Source organism: Dermacentor andersoni, chromosome 10, assembly GCF_023375885.2.
Source record: "Dermacentor andersoni chromosome 10, qqDerAnde1_hic_scaffold, whole genome shotgun sequence".
NCBI lineage: Eukaryota > Metazoa > Arthropoda > Arachnida > Ixodida > Ixodidae > Dermacentor > Dermacentor andersoni.
In genome coordinates this window covers 54,212,603-54,233,691 of record NC_092823.1, presented here as the reverse complement: position 1 = coordinate 54,233,691, position 21,089 = coordinate 54,212,603, and the positions used below count along the sequence as shown (strand labels likewise).

The following is a 21,089-nucleotide window of genomic DNA, read 5'->3' as shown; positions in this document are numbered from 1 at the left end:
GGCAAGAGCTAATCGGTAAAAAAGCAGTCAGCAGCAGTGGGAAAGCTGGAGAAAGAGGCAAAGAAAGCTCCACTTTAAAAACACTGCATATCCTTGGTCTATCAGCTCACAGTGGAGGTGTACTACTTTTCTGGACATCAGCGCTGGCCCGGGACTTCTCTAGCATTCTGCCTAACGAACACTCAAGCCCGCTACTGAATTTTGCTTAGCAGCCTCATGAGCTTCTACTTCTCAGTGACTGGCCTCGGAGAGGTAGTGGTGTGACCCCTGGGCGTCATTCATATTGAAGGCCACGCACTGAATATAATCAACCAGTTGCAACACAAAGTGCAGTGTAGAGGTCATTCTGAGAACCAAGAAGACGGCTATCACAGAGAACAGTACTACTGAATGCTTTATCGCTCTTATTTCTTTTCGCTCTAGCGGCCAATTCTTGACCGCTCATTTATTACTTGCATGTGGCAGCGTTTGGGATAACCACCACCATCATCATCAACAACACCAGCCAGTGCACTGCACGTTCTCACGCGTTCTTCGCGAGGAACCTCTTCTCGTGCCGTGTTCCCGGTCTGGTTTTGTGCGCTCCAGAGCACAGTTGGCTTCGTCGCATACATGGAAGACCAGGGCGCCGACGCGGGCAGCAAGCGCCGGAAGTCTTCGCTTCACAAGAGCCAGAAGCAGCCCTCAGCCAGAGCCGTGGCAATGAGGGCGTCCATAGTGCCCGAACCAGAAGTACGCGTCATCAGCCCACCGAATAAACTCAGTTTCGACGATGGACAGCAACCTGAGACAGAGGGCGCCTCCACTTCCGGCGTCACTACCCATCCGGAATATTCCAGGCGGCGCAGCTCATCGGTTCGTAGCCTCAGGGAAAGCAGCGGAGGCGCGAAGTTCGGGGAAGTGTCCAGGCGACGCAGCTCACCTGTCGGTAGCCTCAACGAAGGCAGCGGAGGCGCGAGGAGAATGTCTGCTGGGTCCGTTTTGGAAATTCCTTCCTCGCGTCACTCAAAGAAGGGGCCAAATGTCGCGGATGGCGGCGCGACTTCCCCGGACCTAAAAGGCAATGTTATAGTGGCGCCTGCGGAATTGATGTCGCTTCGCCGGTCCACAGAGAGGAACAACAACAAGCGTCAAAGTACTACTTTTAAAACCTCGTTGTCGTCGTCGTCGTCGTCCTCATCCTCATCCTCGAAGAGCAAACGGACCATACACGAAGGAGCCAAACAGGAAGCGACTGCTGACGCACACGCTGAGAAAGATGCTACCAAACCTGGAACGAGCAGCTCTTCGGGAAAGACTCGCTGGACAGCAACGGCTTCGGCAACTGGACTGCCGGTGACCGAAGCTGAACATAGTGCGGCGGCTGGTCACACGGAACCGAGGCCAAGCTCCTATGTAGCCAGGTGAGGGCCGGCATATAGACAGTATGTTACACAGTGGTAGGCGCTAAAACCTGTTAGAGACAATAGAGCTGTATTTTCAAGTTGGTTCCGTGGTTTCGTGCATGCGTTAAGATGTTTTGATTTCTGAGCTTAGAAGAACATGAGAGTAGCCTAGTTGGTTCTTTATGAACGAAGTTTGCAACGTAAAAAATGAAAAAAGAACACAATCGAGTATTGAAGGAACACTAATCAAAACAGGACCAGCGCTGACTTACAAGTCTAAATCGACGCTGGTTCTGTTTTGATGTGTGTGCCGACAGTCGTTGTCTTTTTCTTGCGCTGAAAACTTTCTTCCTGCTCCTAATTAGTTACCTTCAAAAGAAATCACTTAAATGTAACGGCTACCGTACTCTCCTTTATGCACCAAGACTTATTGCTCACTATTTGAGGAGAGGGCTGGCTCTGTTCGTGATAGGCAAAGTTCCACAGCCGAGTGTGGTTAGGACGCGAATGGTCATGTGTCACTACACGCTAGTCATGAAGCGCTTTAGCAAGGGTATTTCTGTTAGTGTATTGGAATATGCAGGTACAAGCTTTCACGTTATTTAATAGTACTTTTTCTTTGTCATCTATTTGCTTCCTGTACTCAGACATCTAATGCATTTATTCTGGCAATCTCGCCAGGTTTATCGCCAGGTCTAATACACTGAACAATATAAAATCTTTGGATCTGAAAAACGATCTTTCTTCTTTCACCAGATCCAAGGGCCAGCCCGAGAAGGACGCGAACGCCAAAACACAGGCCGAGAAAGGTCATGCCAAGCCCAGAACAAGCAGCTTTTCAGAAGCGACACGTAGAGCATCGACGGCTTCGACAACTGGACCGTGTGCACTAGGAGCTGCAGTGTCCGAGCCACAGGACGAAGTCGGACCTGCTGCCCCGGCGCCCGTGACTGCTAAGATCACCGGGACAACAGTTGAGCCTGCCTCCACGAAGGAAAGCCACCAGTCTTCGTCATCGACAACAATGCCTGGCGTGACGGCGTCCAAGGACCATGCGTCGTCTAGATCCCACAAAAGACGGGCTTCCTCGAGCAGACGGGATTTCTCAAGACGGGTTTCCACAAGCACGGCATCTGATGGTCCAGCTGTAGCGGCGGTGAGCCATGGCCAAGCTCCTGCTCATGCACCGGGAGAGGAGGAGGTGATTTCCAAGGCGCCAAGTTCGGCGCTGGCTCCACATAGCAAACCACCGGACACAACGATTGCTGCCTCGACGACCAGATCTCAAAACTACCCGTCTTGTTCGGTCGCCGCCGCGGTTGGCATTGCCATTCCTGCAGTGAACCAGGAAGTTTTCGTTCCACATACGTCGCGTAACGGGAAGGCCACCGATGCGGCGGCCTATGCTTCGGCTCCGTTGAAGGTCCAGTGCGCCGCCCCGTCTGCGACGTCTAGCAGCGAGGACGACAAGATGGCGAGCCGAGACAAGGACGTGGCCGGAGGCGGGAAGGCTGCCGTGGATCAGCAAACGCACCAGCCACCAGCCCGCCGGGAAGAACCGCATCATCAGCCACCGGAGTTAGCGCAAACGGATCGCAGAAGACTCGATGAACAAAAGCGAGGTGTGCCGAAGGAGGGTAAGGCAGACGACACGGGGATATCTACAGGGCCGGCCAACGAAACGCACCTGGCGTCCCCCGTGGATGCTCAAGGGAAGGCTGCCATCGGCTCCACGGGTCAATGGTCATTTTATGGTGAGTAAAACGCTGTTCGTATGCCGTGCAAAAATGGCTGAAGGAGCTTTGAAATAAGGGAGTTCCAAAACTGTTGTCATGAGAAGAGCCAGACACCCCGCCTGCGTCGGAGCCCCGAATTTGCTCTGAAAGTTAATTATGAAGCGTTATAAAAGTTACCTGGCGTATAGCTCAGTCGAATGGCTCACCCACTTTGCGGTGTTTATCTGAACTAGTACTCCGACTCATTTGTTTCTCGTGTCGCGCCTCACCGGCCCTACGTTGGAGGTCAGCTAGAAGAGGCCGACATTTGCAAACATTTTACGGACATCGTGCCTTGCACATTTTGGCTAAGTGCAATTTTAATATCTACATTCATGTTGTGCCATTTCTTTCAGTGCAATTAGGATACTTAGGGTAGTTCATGCAGTTTCGAGGCACTGTCTGTCTGTCTGTCTGTCTGTCTGTCTGTCTGTCTGTCTGTCTGTCTGTCTGTCTGTCTGTCTGTCTGTCTGTCTGTCTATCTATCTATCTATCTTGGTACGACAGGTAGCCTCCATCATCCATCATCAGCCTGGTTACGCCCACTGCAGGGCAAAGGCCTCTCCCATACTTCTCCAACAACCCCGGTCATGTTCTCATTGTGGCCATGTCGTCCCTGCAAATTAAATACAACAGGTAGCCTGATGGGCTACCCAATAGACCGTGAACTTGCAGTCTTAAAAAGTTTACACGATTTATGTTGTATCTTGTCCCACAACAATAACTGTCATGTGTCGTGCCCGCATTTCCTTTCTTTAACGTAGCGAGCCCGGCACTTCCAAGTCACGTACGGCTTGCACGTTATCAGCGTGACACAGCTTTCTCGACAGCAAACTAGCGTGCACTTAGTTTTCGAGAAAGGAAACTCAAGCAAGGGAGAATAAGGTTATCGTTGTGGGAGTGTACCCACTCCTAGTACTCAAGTTGGGGCGAAACGGTTAGAAGCACAGATAGATAGATAGATAGATAGATAGATAGATAGATAGATAGATAGATAGATAGATAGATAGATAGATAGATAGATAGATAGATAGATAGAAAGTCCAATGAAAGTTGATGAAGTACTTTAAGAATGCTAATCGCATAAAATATGCAGTCCGGGTGACGTAGCGTCGCGTCACTAGCTTAGTGCTGTAGCGGTGCAGTAGACCTCGGAGTGTCACACAACATGGGGACCCCTAATCGGTCACCACCTGCTACATAAAAGAAAAAAAAAGAATATAGCGCAAATGGATAAAAGTTAAAAAATGCGGCAGAACCCATATAACGACGAATCTTGACATTACTGGTATTAGCATTGAAGCATCGTATCGACAAAACATATTGCGACCGCCGAAACACGTCACGTGTGAGGCGCGTAGTGCAGCCAGGTTGCTCTCTCGCAATTCCCTCTGGACACATGGCGCCACCTAGCGCCGCCGCAATAAAGTGCCCGCGTGGCGCGTGTGTGAATGTTTTATACAAGGGTGTCTGAATATCTATGACGCAGGTTCGACTCCGCCCAACACCCGAGAAATATATTTTTTTTTGTAATTCAAGAGCGGCACATACCCAGTGACACAAGTTGGCATATAACAGGTTTATTTAAATGCGCCACATACCTCGGGGCACATATCCGGTAGCACACACTCAGTGGCCTAAGTTAGTGTTAAAGAGGTTTATTGAGGAGCGGAAATTACCCAGTTGGACACACGTAGTTCTCCATACACAGTCACCCAAATTGACGTTAAAGATGTTCATTAAGTGTGTCGCATACCCAGGGATCCAAGTTGGGGTGAGTAAGGTTTATTGAGGAGCAGCCCATACCGGTGACTCTAGTTATTGTTAAAGAGCCTTAATGGAAGAGCGGCACATAGCCAGTTCCACATACCCGGTGACCCAAATTGAGATCAAAGATGTTCATTGAAGTGTGTCACTTACCCAGTGATCTAATTTGGGGTAAGCAAGTATATTGAATAGCAGCGCATACCAGTGATTCGCCATGATGTTCCGTACAAACTCATGAATTTCCGGGCATTGTCAACAAAGAGCCTTTCCAAAAAGCACCTGTGGTCGGTCAATTTTTCGCAATCGGTCAATATATCAAAGTGGTACTCTCGGAAATAAATTTTTGCGAGATATTGTGCGACCCGGCACACGACACGTCGGGCGTCGGCGAGCAACAGCGATCTTTGCACAGTGGCAAGCAAATGCTGTAGCACGTAGGCACGGACGTGTCCAAAACTTCTACACGCGAAATATCGTGACAGGGCTCGAAACTGCGCACGTGAGCATGCATGTTGTGGAGGTCACGTCTATCTTCTTGCACTTATTGCGCTTCGTCAGGGATGAGAGCGAAATTCGCTAAAAACTAGTAGTTCTGTCGCTTTTATTGCTGTAGCAATTATACTGACACTGCAGACGCATTTCTGCCGTCGCCGTGATGTTCCACATAAAGTCCAAGGGCGATAACACCGTTTTTGCGCGCCGTATGCTGTAAGTGGGAGTGAAAGCACGCGAAGGGAGCCGACCATTGCGGCTAAATCTAGCGGTTGCGATAAAACCCCTCAATTTTTCAAAAGTAGCGCCATCCTTAGATGTTTCCGCCACCCCGCTCACCCTGGCTTTCCTCCTCCACGCCTCCTGTCTCCCCAGCCTCCTCTGCTCCCCCATTGGCCAATCTGTGTCACGTGGAAGCAGGCGCCGCGCTTTTGTATATTTTTTTTTCTTTCCAGCGCGCTCCGACCTCCATTGTTGGGCCTGCGCGACGAAAGTACGGCAGGCGGACTGACGGAATGCGTTAGCGTAATAGAATGTGTTAGGGCCGAGGACTTAATTGCGATGCCGTGCTGCTGCGCCTTCGGTTGCCGCACTAGACACAGCGAGGGCAAAAAGCTTTTTGCTTTGCCATCCGGCGGGCGCAACGCTAAAAGAAATGTGTTGATTCACAGGATCGGGCGGGTTGACTTCGAGGAAGTGGCAAAGAACGCATGGCTTCGTGAAGTAGGTGCCACGGCTCCCCACAACCTCTTCTTTTGAGGCTAGTTGACACCTTCCGCTTCGAAAAAGTGTATGTGTTCATGCTCTGCGTGGTTTTTAGCGCGTTGAAGTTGACTTTTTTTCTTCGAGTGTGCTCTCATTGTTTCGTGTAGTTTCGTCTTGCGGTGAAAGTGCACGCATCTGCAGCCGGCCTGAGACATAGAAGCGACTTTATTCTGGGTGTGCTTTGAGCTCCACCAGAAGTTAGCACATTCTCGACGCTTTTGAATAGCTGACTATGACTTATGGATGCAGTGTTTTAGCTTCGAATGTACGCCCGCATGTATTGATTTGGTTTGTGGTGATTAACGTTTTCAACGTCCCGAAGCGACTAAAGCTATGGTGGAGGTCGTAGTGGATGGATCCGGATGTCTAGGGGATGTTTAACGTGCACTTTGATCGTAGAGCCGTACGTGGGCTGGTAAATTCCTCGTTGGCGTTTCATAATTCTCGCGCGGGCGTGCTAGCGCTGCTTTAGAAGTTGGCGCCTCAGCGTGATTGTATTTCTCCAATAAATGTTATTTACTAGTTGTAACAACGTGTCATTATTTCGTACTATTGACGGCTCCTCCAGGGCACGAAAGCTACAACGGGAGTACCAAGGCTGGAACCAGGGCTGGATGGGGCTCGCCGAAGCCTGTGCATGCCATGGGAGTATAAGATAGGCTGTCCGCTATAGCGGACAGCCAATTTTGTATGCGATGACTCCCTGCGCCGCCTGCTTTACTGCAATGTCACGTGCTCTTCAGAGGCCTCCGTTAGCTGTTACATGTGCACTCCTGGAGCAGTACTTGTAAAAAAAGAAACAATATACCGTCACGATTACCAAAGCACCCCGCAATGAAAAAAGCGGCCCTGTTGCCAGGCGTTGCTGACCGCAGACAGTCGGAATCTCTCACGCGCCGGCCGAAAAGTATCCTGCAGGTACGTAAATGAACTTACGAAACCACGTACACATGCTTTCACGCTGTCAAAACCTGAAACATTGGTAATTACGAGCATGTTTGAGCACGCCGCGTGCTTGCGTCGTGTTTCAGCAACACGAACTCTCAACTTGCGCGCACTTTAGGCCTTAAATACGCCTTGAATAATAGTCCTGTTCTCTATTTCTTCCACAATTCCAACACATTTTTAAGGCCAGTTACCAACTGAGGAAGCAAGATCTCTAGTGAAAAAACTGCTCCGCAGGGCTCGAACAAGCTTTTCCACGGATTTCCTCCCGTAGCGTGTTAGCTGTCGTCTGCCACGGCAGGCCCAGCACCGGCGGCGCCACCGTCGAGGTCCCGCCGAGCGGAGGAGAAGGGAAGTGAATGGCGCTACTTTGGGAAATTGAGGGGCTTTAGGTTGTGAGGGAGGAAGGCTTCCGGAAAGCAAACGCGCAGTCTTCCGTCGCGTGATAGGCCACGGGGGATCGGAGGGAAATGGGGCGGGGGGCCGCGTTAGGCTCCGGCCGCAATGGCGTATTTCGCGATCCGGCGAAAGGAGAACTGACGATCGCGGCTCAATCTCGCACGCGAAAGCGAGGAGGTTGGGAGGTAGCGAGGGAGGGAAGGGAGGGGGCTTCTACTCCGCCATCAATACGTACTTTGCGCGGCGGCGCGCGGTCTCGCGATCCATATCTCTAAAGCGATCGGCAAACGGCTCATACCTTTGTGCGCGCTGTTCACTTGCCGCTGTTTCCATTGAAGGGATACACAGCACGAAGGTCACTTAGCTCGCTGCTGCCGCCGCGCTTGCTCACGCCCGCGTTTTGACAGCGAGCGTCCGCGGTCATCGAGTGTGATTGGTTCATGTTTTTGCCTGTGCACGCTGACACCATGATTGTTAATTCAGTTAGTAAGCGAATGTCTCCAAGCTTCTACGGCCGATAATACTACTATCGTTACTTCGTGTAACTGCTACTTAATCAGAAGGAGGACTTTCTCTACAAATTTATGCTTTTACATTCTGTATTCCTCTTCTGGTATTATATTGTGAGCTATTGAGAACCCTGTTGTTCTTTTATTAGTGGTACCGTTGCAATCTTTGATAATACAGAGGGGATAGAGATTGGCCTACAGTAATCTAAATCATCAAATAATCCTCCTTTGTGAAGAGCCGTCACTTTAGCTTCTTTATTTTGTTAGGAAATTTGCCTGTCATTATCATGACGTTACAGATGTGTGCCAGTCGAACTGAAGCTGCCACTCACAGCTTTCAGCAGTTTCGTTCTGACTTCATCCAGGCCACAGGGACATAATAACGTCATGAACTTCCCGTTTATTTGTTGGAGATAAGAATACTGGCGGAAAGGACATTCGAGCAATATAACTTTCGCAAGGTATGTGAGAAGAATCTTCTGACGGGGCACCCACGACAAGAAAGTGCTTGTTAAACAAGTTTGCAATCTCTTTCTGGGTGGCCTCAGTTTTCTGGAATTGTGCCGTACTATTCTTTAGGGTTTTATTTATTATTTCCTTGAATCTCTCTTATATAAATCTGAAGTTACCGGCAGGACTAAGAAATTTATCAATATAGCACTCCGATTTAGCTATCTTTGTCCTTATTCTGTGTATTGCGCGTCTTTTTGTAGTCACGAAATCACTTTCTTCTCGTGTATTTAAGAACACTTAAAAAACCTATCTCGAAATTTGATCCTTTCTTGAAGTTCTACTGTGATTAACGGTTTTCGAATCTTTTGCATTTTCTTCAAAGATTTAGGGGAAAACACTTTATATATTATTGCAGGAGACGTCAGATGTTATTGTTGGAGATGTCAGAATTGTTAGCTTCAAACACAGCATTCCATTTGAAACCTGAAACTAACTCGACAAACTTTTTCATATAGGGAGTATGTTCTTTCTAAAAAGTTTTTACAGGATTTAGTCGGTTGTTTCCCGGGCAGGAAGTAATATATTGGGAAATGATCGCTTAAGGCGCATAATAAAGCGCCCGCTTAAACATCACTTCAGTCAAAGCTCGTTACGCACAGGTAATTTAGCGCTTCAGAGCTCCAGGTTATTCTTGTTCACATCAAAGACGTTTATTGAAGTACGACGCATACTTAGTTTCTAAGGGAGGTAAATAGGGCTTAAGGAAGAGCGGCCCTTTATCATGACCGTCATCAGCCTACTTTTATGTCCACTGCAGGACGAAGGCCTCTTACACGATCTCCGATTACCCTTGTCTTACGCTTCTTGATTCCAGGTTGCGCCTGCAGATTTTCTAATTTCAGCACCCCACCTAATTTTCTGCCGTCCCCGACTGCGATTACCTTCATTTGGCACCCATTCTGTAACACTTTTGGTACACCGGTTATTTGCCCTTGCGCATAGTAGCGTGGCCTGACAAGCTCCATTTTTTTTCTTAATGTAGACTAACCTATCGGCTATAGGCGCTGCTCTCTGATTCCCACATTTCTCTTCCTGTCTCTTAACGTTATGCCTAATATTTCTCGTTCAATCGCTATTTGCTCAATACTTTAGTTGTTTTCGAGCTTCTTTGTTAACCCCCGAGTTTCTCCCGCATATGTTTGCACAGGTTGAAATCAATGATAATACGCATTGTACACAATACGATTGTACACGGTAAGCAGGGCCAAATAACCATTAATTCAAGTTGGCGAGAAATGGGTTCACTGATGAGCAGTACATACGCGATGTCATATGCGCGTCACCCAACTTTCAGATGATTTCGAATACAGTTTCCTCATACCGGCAGCCCGATACACTAACCATTAAACCATGTACTACTGTAACCCAAGTTGGCGGCAAAATATTTATACAGAGATACAGAGACCGACAGACGATCCCCAGAAAGTACTTGAATCACCCGAATTGTGGTAATTTAGTTAAAAAGCTTTCACACTGCATTTGCGTCTTCATACTATTCAGAAATGCTTCGCATCAACTTATGTGGAAGAAAGGTTTTAAACAGGGATAAGGTGCCTGAGCAAGGCTTCCTGGCCAGCCTTTCTGAGGCACCTTATCCCTGTTGATAACTTTTATACCACAGTGTGCAATTCCACCTGTCAGCCCCTGCCTTGATTTTGAATCGCATCAACTTAGATAATAATCGTAACTGGTTCTGCCAACACGATGGAAACAGCCCAATCTGCGCTACCGTGGGTACCCTACAATCGCCACCCGCTTCACCTTAAACTTCCATAGGCGCTATCTCAAGAAAAAAATATTACAGTGTTCTTACTGTACTGCGTTGGCACTGCGGACGCTGCTGAATCGGGTTCTAACGTTTGCTGCTAGCGCCACGCCGCGCGTGATTCAAACTTGTTCGAGCATCGCGCGATTTCGCGACTGTGACAGCGGCGTCATTCGTCCCCTTCGCGGGCGCAGCGATGAACGTGTCGTTCGTGACGGAGGTCGACGAGCGTCAACAGAATCTCCTGCAAGCCGTCATGATCTGCGTGTGCGCGGTCGTGCTCTCGCTGCTGGTCACCGCCGTGGTGCTCATATTTTACGCCAAGGCCGGAACGTCGCCCCTGGACTGCGAGACGGCCGAGTGCCTCGCTGCGCGCAACTACCTGGCCAGTCTGATCAACGCCAGCGGGGACGCGTGCGGCGATTTTTACGGCTACGTCTGCGACTCGTGGATCGCGCGCGGAGAGGGCGGCGGGAGCCTTCGCCGGGACAGCGTCGAGGCGTCCGAGGCCAGGGTCAGCGAGTTTCTCCGGAGCCGAGACAAGGCGGAAGGTGAGGGACAAGCTTTCTCTTGGAATGCGATAGTATGCTATAACTAAACGGTCAGCTCCCCGACCGAATTTTTTTTCTCATCTGTAAGGGATAAACGAAGGATTGCGAAGGAGGAAAGTGGAGAGTGTAAAGTTTTAACTCAAATTTTGGGAAGGGGCATTAGACATTATTCCAAAGACAAGCAGATGCGGGGGGAAATGTTGAAAAATGAGGAGGAGGAGGAGAATGAGGAGGAATGAGGAGGAGGAGGAGGAGGAGGAGGAGGAACTGCAGATGCAGGGGAGGAAGGAGGTTGAAAAAACGACGAAGTCAAAGGGACGCACCGTGGGGCTCTGCTCAGTCGGCTCTGCACCTGAGGCAGGGCAGCCTTTTGCCATCTGTTGCTTGGGCGTTGTTCGCACAAACGACAGCATTTTTGTGTTTTTTGTTACCCGCCATGGTTGCTCAGTGGCTGCGAAATGCGAAAACACCCGTGTGCGAAATGCTAAAACACCCGTGTACTTAGATTTAGGTGCACGTTAAGGAACCCCAGGTGGTCGAAATTTCCGGAATGCTCCCCTACGGCGTGCCGCATAATCAGAAAGTGGTTTGGGCGCGGAAAACCCCAATTGTCTTTTGTTTTGCTGTGTAACTTTGTGCATGCAGCTGTCTGAGCGGAGCGGACTGCAAGCTTCCGTCCGAGGTTCTTCGGCGCAACGTTGGCTATCACTTTGAATGCCAGTTTGAAACTGGCAAAGATTGCTAGTTTCTCCTGTTTTTAGGATATATTTCTTTCGCATTGCTGTGTAATTTTCTTCATCTCTTCAAAAAAAAAAAAAGAAAGGCAATTGGTAGCCGGCTCTGATCCACCGATCCACCGTCAAGGGATCCGTCAAGGATCCATCAAGGGATCCACCGATCCCTTGACCACTGGTCAATTGGTTTTTCAGTCAGTCATTGAAGCAGGCTCCTGTATAGCCGATACAGCACTTGCTTCATGAAAGCGGCGTACTTTAAGCAAAGTCAGTCTTACGCGCGACAAAGGACGTAGCATTATTTTTGGCACACGCGGGTTGTCGTTGTCTTTTACAGCAACCCGCGCGTGTGTGATCTTGACCAGTGCTGACAGAACAACAGGGACGCCGCATTACGCTACCACCTTTCTCAGGCGATGGGAGAGCCACTGTAACATACTGCAGATGCGCTGGGTTCCTTTAAAGCCGTTCATTGGGAACTTGCGCTTCATCACCGCTGGCCTTGATCTCGTTGATGTGGCTTTCAACGACCTCCGCGGCCGTTTCCTGTGACAAGCCTGCAGTCAGTAGGCGTGCAGTTTGTCAGCCCAAGTCATGCCCACCTGGTGCTTGCGAGACTTGCAAGGAGCAGCCCGCACAACAACTTACAGCGATTACTCGTTTCATGACTTTAGAAAGACCATCATCGTATCTATTTCTTTTTAGGATGTGGCTGGCTTTTTTGCTTCAATATATCGCAAAATGAAAACACGAATGTAATAACCAATGTCTATAAAGAATGTATAAGGCGAATGGGCGGGAATGCATGCAAATAAATGTGTGCGTTCCTTTCGTGACGATGACCACCAATCAAGACAATATATGCGTTCGTACCTTCGTTCCAAATTCTGTGTCCCCTCTTTGTCGTGTGCTACACAGCTTCGCCGGTCATCCACCGTCACAGAGTGGAATGGCGCATGATAAATTTCGGCTTTCTTTTTTTTTTTTGCCCGCAGATTTACTGCTTCGGTAAAACTCCGTTGTTTGTCTATCGCCTTTCTGGTCCGACTGGTTCGTGAAAACGTTTTTACCGCGGGAAACTAACCCAGCCCATGTTTCAGGCGCAGATAATTTCTTTGTTAAACTTTCGTTGCATGTCCTGATTTGTATCCTGAAACAACACCGTCGCAGATGTTCCGGCAGATCTGCGTCTGGCACGCATCGTCTACCGGGAGTGCCATCGATACGCGTCGGCGAGTTCCGACCCGGCCGCGTTCGCTGCAACGCTCGAGTCGGCGCGGAGCCAGCTGAAATGGACCGAGATCCGCGACTCGAGCAGCTACGACAAGCTCGTCGAGCTCCTGGTGCGGACGTCGCTGCTCGTCGGTTTCCACACGGTGCTCATCATCGAACTGCTCACCGAGGACAGCGACGCCGTGCTGCGGCTTTCGAGCGGAACTTCGCTGCTCCATAAACTCACGACCACCGGTGACCGCCGCGATCTGGTGTCCAGTCTGCGAAGCGTCGGGAAATACGATGACCAGGGCCTCAACACGATCCTGGAGATGGACGACCTCGTCAAGGGCCCACTTGACGCCAACCGCTACTCCACTCGAAGTGCGGAAGAAGGCGACGTGAATGGGCCTTTGGAGGAGTTTCTAGACGAGCTCGTCCCCGACGTGAACGCGACAGCATGGGCCGGAAAGGTTCAAGATGTGCTTGTGCGTTTTGGAAAGAAAGGTTTGTTCTTGTCGGACATCGCTATAGCCAATGAAGCAACTGGCTTCCGGTGGGCGTTCCGCGAAATGACCTCCAATGGCGGCATCCAGCAAACCGCGTTGTACCTGGCCTCGCATCTGGATGCCGAAATACTCTCGCTGGAGCTGTCCAGAAGCCGCCTGTCCCTAGATCCCGAAGACCAGGAGCGATACTGCGTTGCCCTTGTGCAGAGGACCTTGGCGTCCTTGTGGCCGCGGTTCGTGGCAAGCGCCCTACAGTTTCGCCGAACTGAGGACGTCGTCGAGGCCATGTTCGACCAACTGAAAAAGACATCGCCCGACACCGCCATGTTCAAGTGGCTCCCCACGTCGTTGCGCCGGGCCGCCCAAGAGAAGATCAGGACGGTGGGACTCGTCGTTACCTCCCGAGATGTGTCGGTAAGTACAAACGTTCGTCACTCTAACAAACACCAGGAAGTCGCCTGTCCCATTCCCCGGCAGCGGTGGCCGCATTTCGATGGGAGCGAAATGCGAAAACGTTTGTGTTGTTAGATTTAGGTGCGCTGTAAAGAACCCTATGGGATAAAAATTATCCGTAGGTTCTCTGCTACTGCATCTCTCGTAACCTCACCGTTGTTTCCGGATGGTCAACCCAACACTCACTCACTCACTCACTCACTCACTCACTCACTCACTCACTCACTCACTCACTCACTCACTCACTCACTCACTCACTCACTCACTCACTCACTCACTCACTCACTCACTCACTCACTCACTCACTCACTCACTCACTCACTCACTCAGACGCAGATTACACTTGCAGATTACGCTTGCGCAGATTACATTTTTGTGCATTTGTTCTGCTGTCCCTATTTCTTTTTGTTCAACTGATGTAAACCAAATTTATACCTGCGTTAAGGATAACAATGGTTCAGTTGTTAGTTTAGTGTTATGAGGGTCCATTCTCGTTTGCCTGTACCTGCTGCTCCGGAAAACTTTGGCAAAGCACTGATACCGTTTCGTACTGGACTTGCAGAGCTTGACCATGGCCCCCTAAATTATATTGCGAGTGCCTTATCACGGAGGTCATTGCATGATTTGGACTCATTTCCACGAAAGTGTGATGTTGGATTAGTTGGCACACAACTGCAAAAGGCAAAAGGAAAGAAAAACAAATGGACAGGAACAGCTTCATTGGTTGTTCGTAGTGTACTTGGATTTAGCGCTTAGAGACACTGACACAAGAAAGGGCACAAGAAGCACAAAGCGCTCATTGGTTCGTGCTCACGTAGTCACTGTAAGCTAGTTTCATTAAGAAGAGCGCATAACGCTTATAAGTTCTCGTTCGGAGAAAGCAAGACAGGCATGTGCATTGCACTAGGCGCTGCCGACTGTCTAAAAACTTTTTTTTTAGCTTACAGCATGTATTTTGAGGGCTGAAATGCAATTTCCCTTGGCGAGCCAGAAACTCTAAACATGGCATGAAGGATGATCACAACTCATGAAAACGAAACGTTATCCGGCATGCGGCTCCGACTTTCATTCGAAAAGTTACGTCCTCGCTACCCGTCGACCTGACAACTAAGCTTTTATGGTCATTGTCTACGACAACGCAGTCGATGGCTGCGGCGATCAACGACGGCGCGAACCGCTACGCTCGAGTGTTCGACGACCTCGCCGAGTGGAACGCCAGCTTCGTCGAGCTCTTCGTCAAGGTCACGACGTTCGTTCACGGAGTTCGCCTCCGCAGTCCCCCGACCCGAGAGGAGCTCGTGGTCCCGCTCTGGGAGCGGCGCGGCGAGCTGACGTACTCGTGGTCCACTAAGGCCGTCGTGGTTCCCACGCTGTACCAGCAGGCCCCGTTCTTGTACCCGGTCGGCGTGCCGGCGCACTTCAACTACGCCACGGTCGGGGCGCTGTTGGCCACAGCAATAGCGGAGGTCGTCGGACCGGTTCTTTTGTCAGCGAAGGAGTCGGTACGAACGTCGTCGTAAAGGGTTTAAGTTATCCGTGAACGAATGCGACCGCTCGCTGATTTCCATCTTACCGAAGCTATCCGTGGCGGCGCTGGTGGCGACACCTTGTGACTCTCTGTCCGACTACGACTCTTTTTAAACGCTTTTGTGTGGCGCGAGGGTTCTCTCCGAAAGGAAAGTATGAGCAGGTTGCAAGTGCTAGGCGGCGCCCCGTCTTTCCGACCCCTAGCGCCATCTGACGAATAGTTGCGCGAATGTGGTAGGATTACTCACGGCGTCAGCAGCCTGCACTGCGTGTTTGGCGTCGTGTCAAACGATAGCGATGGCGCGAAACAGCGTGCCGATATTAATTTTAACCGGGTTTCGGGGAATTACAAGATCTTCATAGCTTTTTTTCGTGAAAGGAATTTAGGGAAAGGAAGTCGTCTATTTGAAGTGGGGCACGTCTACGACGTGAGGGAAGTGTTGAACTCGCGCTGATCGGAAGTGACTGCTAGGTTTATTCCGCAAACGAAAAATAATGCACCAGCGAGATGCATGAAGCTCAGCGTAATTTACTTCGTTATCTACGGTGTGGACGCATGAAATTGTAGGCGAAATTGATTCTTGAAGATCGGCGACAGCAGACAAATCCTAGCGGGGAGCTGTGATGGCCGTGCTGGCATCGCAAGGAAGTGCAAGGACGCCGCGGTAGTTTCCCTGTACATACATGACGGCAAATACGAATCCAAAACATCTCATCCAAGAACGTGGGGTGTATGAACGACTCGTAAGACCTACCAGAGGTATTCTAACGTTGCTCTCCCCAAACACAAAAAAAGGGGATGAACTTACCAGTTGTGTTAGACTACGCTGGGAAAATATTTTCGCCCAAGTTACTGGAAGTGCGATACTTTTATGTTGCGATTTTTCAGTGCGTGCAAAGGAGGTTCCAATAAACCACGTTGTCAAAAATTTTGGTGATCTCATCTGCACCTTCGTTGATATGCTGCCATGGGCGCAGTAGAGTGTATGCCAGCTCAGCCGGCTGCAACCCCTCCTCAAATCTCTCAGCAAGCCCTAGCGCTGTTTGAATGGGAGAGGATTGGGAAAGAGTTCCACGGCTTTACTGCCGTACATTGTAGGAACAAACTACTTTGTTTGATGCATATCGTGGTACGCACTGCAGGCAGTGGCGTAGCAGGGGGGGGGGGTCATATACGTCTGGAGACAAAGAAATTGTTGATATCCTCGCCTTCCTCCAATAAACCCGGGGGAGGGGGGGGGACAGAAGATCTATGGGCCCCGGGTGCCAGACGACCTAGCTACGCCACTTACTGTAGGTGTCCCGTTGCTGCCATCATTGCTGTAAAAGCAAAGAATTCAGCGTTATAACGCACTTGGCATAACGCCGGAACATAAAACAGCTTAATTTTATGCCGTCGGACGAGCGCTATCCAGTGTTGACGCCGTTCTGCTTCATATGGTCGGCTTGGAAACCTGTAAAACTTTGTTCCTCGTGAGTTGGTGTACGTGCTGTTGCAGCCCACTACTCAACAGCTCGGGTTGCACTTCGGCATTGCTCAGAAAAGGCAACAGCTACGCGCGAAACAGTGCACATACAGGCTTTCCGAACGCAAGCGGGCCGGTCGTATCCTGCCGGTTCTGCGCTCGCCGCCGCGAGGGGCGCCCTAGTAGGCGCGGGAACTACGTTCGCAACCTGCCTATAACGGAAAGTTAAGGATTACGACGCCACCGAAGCTTTACACCAGCAGTTAGGCAAGTTATAATAGGTCACTGCTATTGGCTTTGCGTGTATTCTCGTTAAACTCTGCGTCACGAGATATCGCTACCGGCTCTGTTGCCGGCGTATACGGCCCCGGTAACCAGCTATTTCTGAAGTGGTAGTACGTTTAAGGAAAAGCTCAAACTGCCTGTTTGAGATGTTGAGCTTATCTGTGAACGTATTACTGTTCGCGGATTACCGCCTTACAGGAGCCGCGGACGGTAGTATCCACATCGTGTGGCGCTTCGTCGGACGCCGCAATGGGTTAAGAATGCTTTTTTGAAAGCGAATCAACCTAAACCAAAGTTTCTGTACTTTGACGAACGTTGCTACTGCTCCTTCTGCTGTTGCTGTTTCCACGTCGAATTGCTCATACGCAGCACACCACTCTTATCCTAAATCAGCTAACATGTAGCCTAATCTATACACTACCTTTACAAATGTGCCGGTTTCGGGCTATGATTTTTGCGAAATTGTGCCATAAAACAACCAATAGTACATAAATGCTCTTACAGCAACAAATATACATGTTCAAGCGCATGATTTCTATAATAAAGCTAACCTTTTTATGCATTATTTATTTAGATTTGGCGCCTCTGCTCAGTTGGCTTCTCGCCTAGTAAAGTATGCCGCCCCTGGAGGTAGCGCCTTAGTAATAGATAGCGTGAAGAAAAGTGGGCCCATCCCCGAGACACTGTATTCCCTGGTCGCGTGGTTCACCTGATCCACATGGTGGGTGCTTCCACGTCTTGCCGATTTGCTGCACGGGTAGGTACTCGCTGTGCTGCTACACCCTTTACCCAGTGCGAACAGTTTTATAGCACTTAATTAACCACTTCACGAAAGCTTTGCATCACATGGATTCCCAAAACGTGCGTCCTATGTGCGCAAGTTTTTTCTCGCGTGGGTGTTCTCGACGAAAACGAACTGCATGCCAATGAATATGTCGCGTCCGAACTCTTTAAAGCTGCAGATAAACAGAACATGGTTGATAACTGCCACATTGGATCTGTGTCCTCTGTGGTTAAAGATAGGCGCCAAAACGCGATCACTCAGCAAATATTCTAAACTGTAAACTGGAATTCCGTAAACTGGAATTGCGATTGCGGACAGGCTAGAACTCTCTACTGCAGTTCATTCAAACGTAATTAGCCGCAGCTATAAGTGAGTATTTTTTGGGTTTGTTATATCAGACACTATGTCGCGGTTGTTGAATGTGCAGGGAGGGGGTGTGTGAATGGAAGTTTTCGCTTTATTGGTTTCTTCCTGTAAACACAGCGCCTGTGTCCGCTTGCAGCTTCGTAAGCTGTGAGCATCCTTTGATCTGGTTTCTTCAAAAGAGATTCTACTTTGTTTACAATTGATGTGTAGTGTTCTTTTTATTGAGATATCAATTATATGCACACTCCAGGCGCATGTCCACCGTCGCCATCGCTGTGTTGTTCCGTATGAAGTTCGAGTGCCCTAATATCGCGGCCGCATGCTGGCAATATACTGCGGTTGCGTTCGAGGGTGAGCCGAAAAATGTGGTGGCTTCACCTCGCGCGAGCACTGAAGGAAGGCGAAAAGGAGGCGCGCCGCCCTCCATCGCGCGCAAGGCAGCCGGGAGGAGGGGTACTACTCTAGCTTAGCGGCGAAAAAAAGCGACCCGCGACTTGTACAACACCTGTCAGAACGTTACCCCTTCAGACACAGCGATCATCAAATGGGACATCCATGCGAAGGAAGGCGATAAGGAAGCGCGCCGTCTTCCATCGCGGGCAAGGCAGCAGGGGGGAGCGGTACTACTCCGGCTACGGCTGCGCACGGCGCGTCTGCATGCGGCAGCGCGTGCCCTTTCTTGAAAGCTGTCTCCGGCGGGTACAGAGTCAAGGCGTGCCGAGGGCTGATGGCTTCGTGTGCGCTGTGTTCTTGCCGCTTAGTTCGCGTTGAAAGGAGAGGCAGCACCAAGGGCAATTTGGTCCCTGCTGCTGCCGCTCATCTTCACGCCTGCGTTTTTCCGCAGTCATAAAGTGAGATTTGTTCATGCATGCCTGTGTCGCGCGTGACACCATGTCTGTTATTTAGTTAGTGAGCGATGCTTTCAAGGTTATACGGCCGATGACACTGCTACCCTTTCTTCGTATAACTGTGTAATAATTTACTATCACATTCGATGCTTCGCCTTTCGGGCGCAACTGCGGCAGTTTTCTTTGGCTTAGTTTTGTTTTCCCCACGCCGGCTTATTACAAGAAAAAGTTATGTGGGTAGTAGTCGGTTGATTAGAATTGATGAAAATGGCTAGCAAATCGCATCAAGGGGAGGGAGAGCAAAAGCGGAGATTCCGGCGTTTGCTCTCTCTGCCCGGCGTTTGCTCTTCCCCGCTCACACAAGAGATGCGTTCGCTAAACGCAGGCGCAAGTTGGTTCTGTACTGCCGTTCCTCGTGGGTTGACGCGTTTCCTGTGTAGTGGTGGGCGGCGCATCGCATGAGGACATCACGCATGGGGGAAATTCGATACGCTAGCGTCGCACTCACGTGAGCGCGGCTGCAGACAGGTGCCCGCTCTGAAGAAAGGGCCAACGTTCCTATTCGCAGAGACGAGACTCCCATCGACACAGCGACGCCTGGTGGACTCGAGGAGCGCTGCGTCAGTACCGAATCAGCGCCGCGTGCCTGGAACGGCTGCACAGCCACCTGGGTCTGCAGCGCCAAGTCAGCGGCGGCAGCGGCGAGCGGCAGCGTCACGAGATGGTGCTCCGCGCCCAGGGCCTGCGGCTCGCGTATGACGCCCTGGTGGCGAGCTACGGCAGATCGGCGGCCGGCCACAACTTTCGGAAGCAGTGGCCCGAGGCTCAGGCGGCGTTCTTCGCCCGCTTCTGCCTGCTCTCCTGCGACGCGGACCAGAGCCCGAGTCCGCTGTCTCCGCGCGCCAACTGCCTGCTCCCGCTGCACAACATGCCGGAGTTCGGCGGCGCCTTCGGCTGCACTTCTCAGGAGGAATTCGTCACACAGCAGTGCCTGCCTTAGGAAATGAGCAGCCGCGGATTACAGAAACTGAACCGCGCCCCAATCTGAACTTTGGGCACATGGTGATTTCAAACTTAACCACGTGAACTGTGCATACATAGCACCACACTTACGCCTTCTTTAGCGATTAGTAACTGTGCCTCAAGGACGTTTCGATGAAGTTTTTCGTGCCACGATAGTTATACCACTTTCAAGCATTAGCGTCCATTCAGCGACCAGATTTTACTGCGTAGTTGGCCCGCAAGTCACGCTTCAGCATCGCTTCTTTTTTAGGGACAGCCTTTTTACATTCTGGACGAATGGCTGGTATTCCTGGAGCGCCTTCTCGCTGTTGCGCAGTTTCACATGCTTTCGAAAGCCGTCTCCATTTGTAGGGAGAATTTCTTCATTTTGTTGGTCTCTCATGCACAGCACCCCTTGCGGGCTGTGATTGTTGAAGGCTTGAAGGTACTGCATGTTTAAATGCGAGCAGATTTAGCAGGTCCTTACACGTATTGTTGCTGCGCGCCGGGTTGTGTTCTCCAGTGCGTGCGATATTTGGTGCACGCATATTCGTCGCTCTCATGCTGAATTATGCCTTAGTCAAAGAGCGGATTTCAGGAGTCACCAGTTTCGTTTGGAGTGCGGGATGATGGCGGTAGCTGCAATAAACGGTAGTCCTTTGATTACTAAGCACACGAGTAACCGTTGCAGTCAACATCCTCCTATATCCTGCTTCCACACTCCTTGCAGGCATGTGGTACTACGTGTCTGCGCAGGTCTGTGACGGGAAGCAGACGACGTGTGAGGGTGTCAGGGTGCAGGCTGTAGTAAAATCCAGTTAACTCGAAGTAATGAAAACCGGAGAAAATTTCCAGATAAATCGAGATAAGCGAACTTACGAAAATATAATCGCCTCGCCACGCATAGTCCACAAAGAGCCTTTCCAAATAACGCCTGTGGCCGGTAAATTTTTCGCAAACGCTCCGTATGTCAGAAGTGGTACTTTAGGAAATTGATTTTTCCGAGATGATGTGCGACTTTGCACCCGACACGTCGG

At 50.3% G+C, this 21,089-nt stretch overlaps 1 protein-coding gene across 2 annotated transcripts; it reads left to right on the top strand.

The window, feature by feature from the left end:
• Positions 1-202: 202 nt before the first annotated feature.
• On the top strand, positions 203-20,722 carry LOC129380657 (uncharacterized). 2 transcript variants are annotated; one of them, XM_055062345.2, is made up of 4 exons: positions 203-1,403; positions 2,142-3,139; positions 12,771-13,735; positions 19,619-20,722. In XM_055062345.2, the coding sequence occupies exons 1-4, from the start codon at positions 613-615 to the stop codon at positions 20,048-20,050; spliced, it is 3,186 nt and encodes a 1,061-aa protein (XP_054918320.2). In that variant the 5' UTR covers positions 203-612; the 3' UTR covers positions 20,051-20,722. The 2 variants fall into 2 exon arrangements, with proteins under 2 accessions (XP_054918320.2, XP_054918321.2); XM_055062346.2 differs by lacking the exons at positions 203-1,403; positions 2,142-3,139 and adding an exon at positions 10,533-10,866.
• Positions 20,723-21,089: the final 367 nt, after the last annotated feature.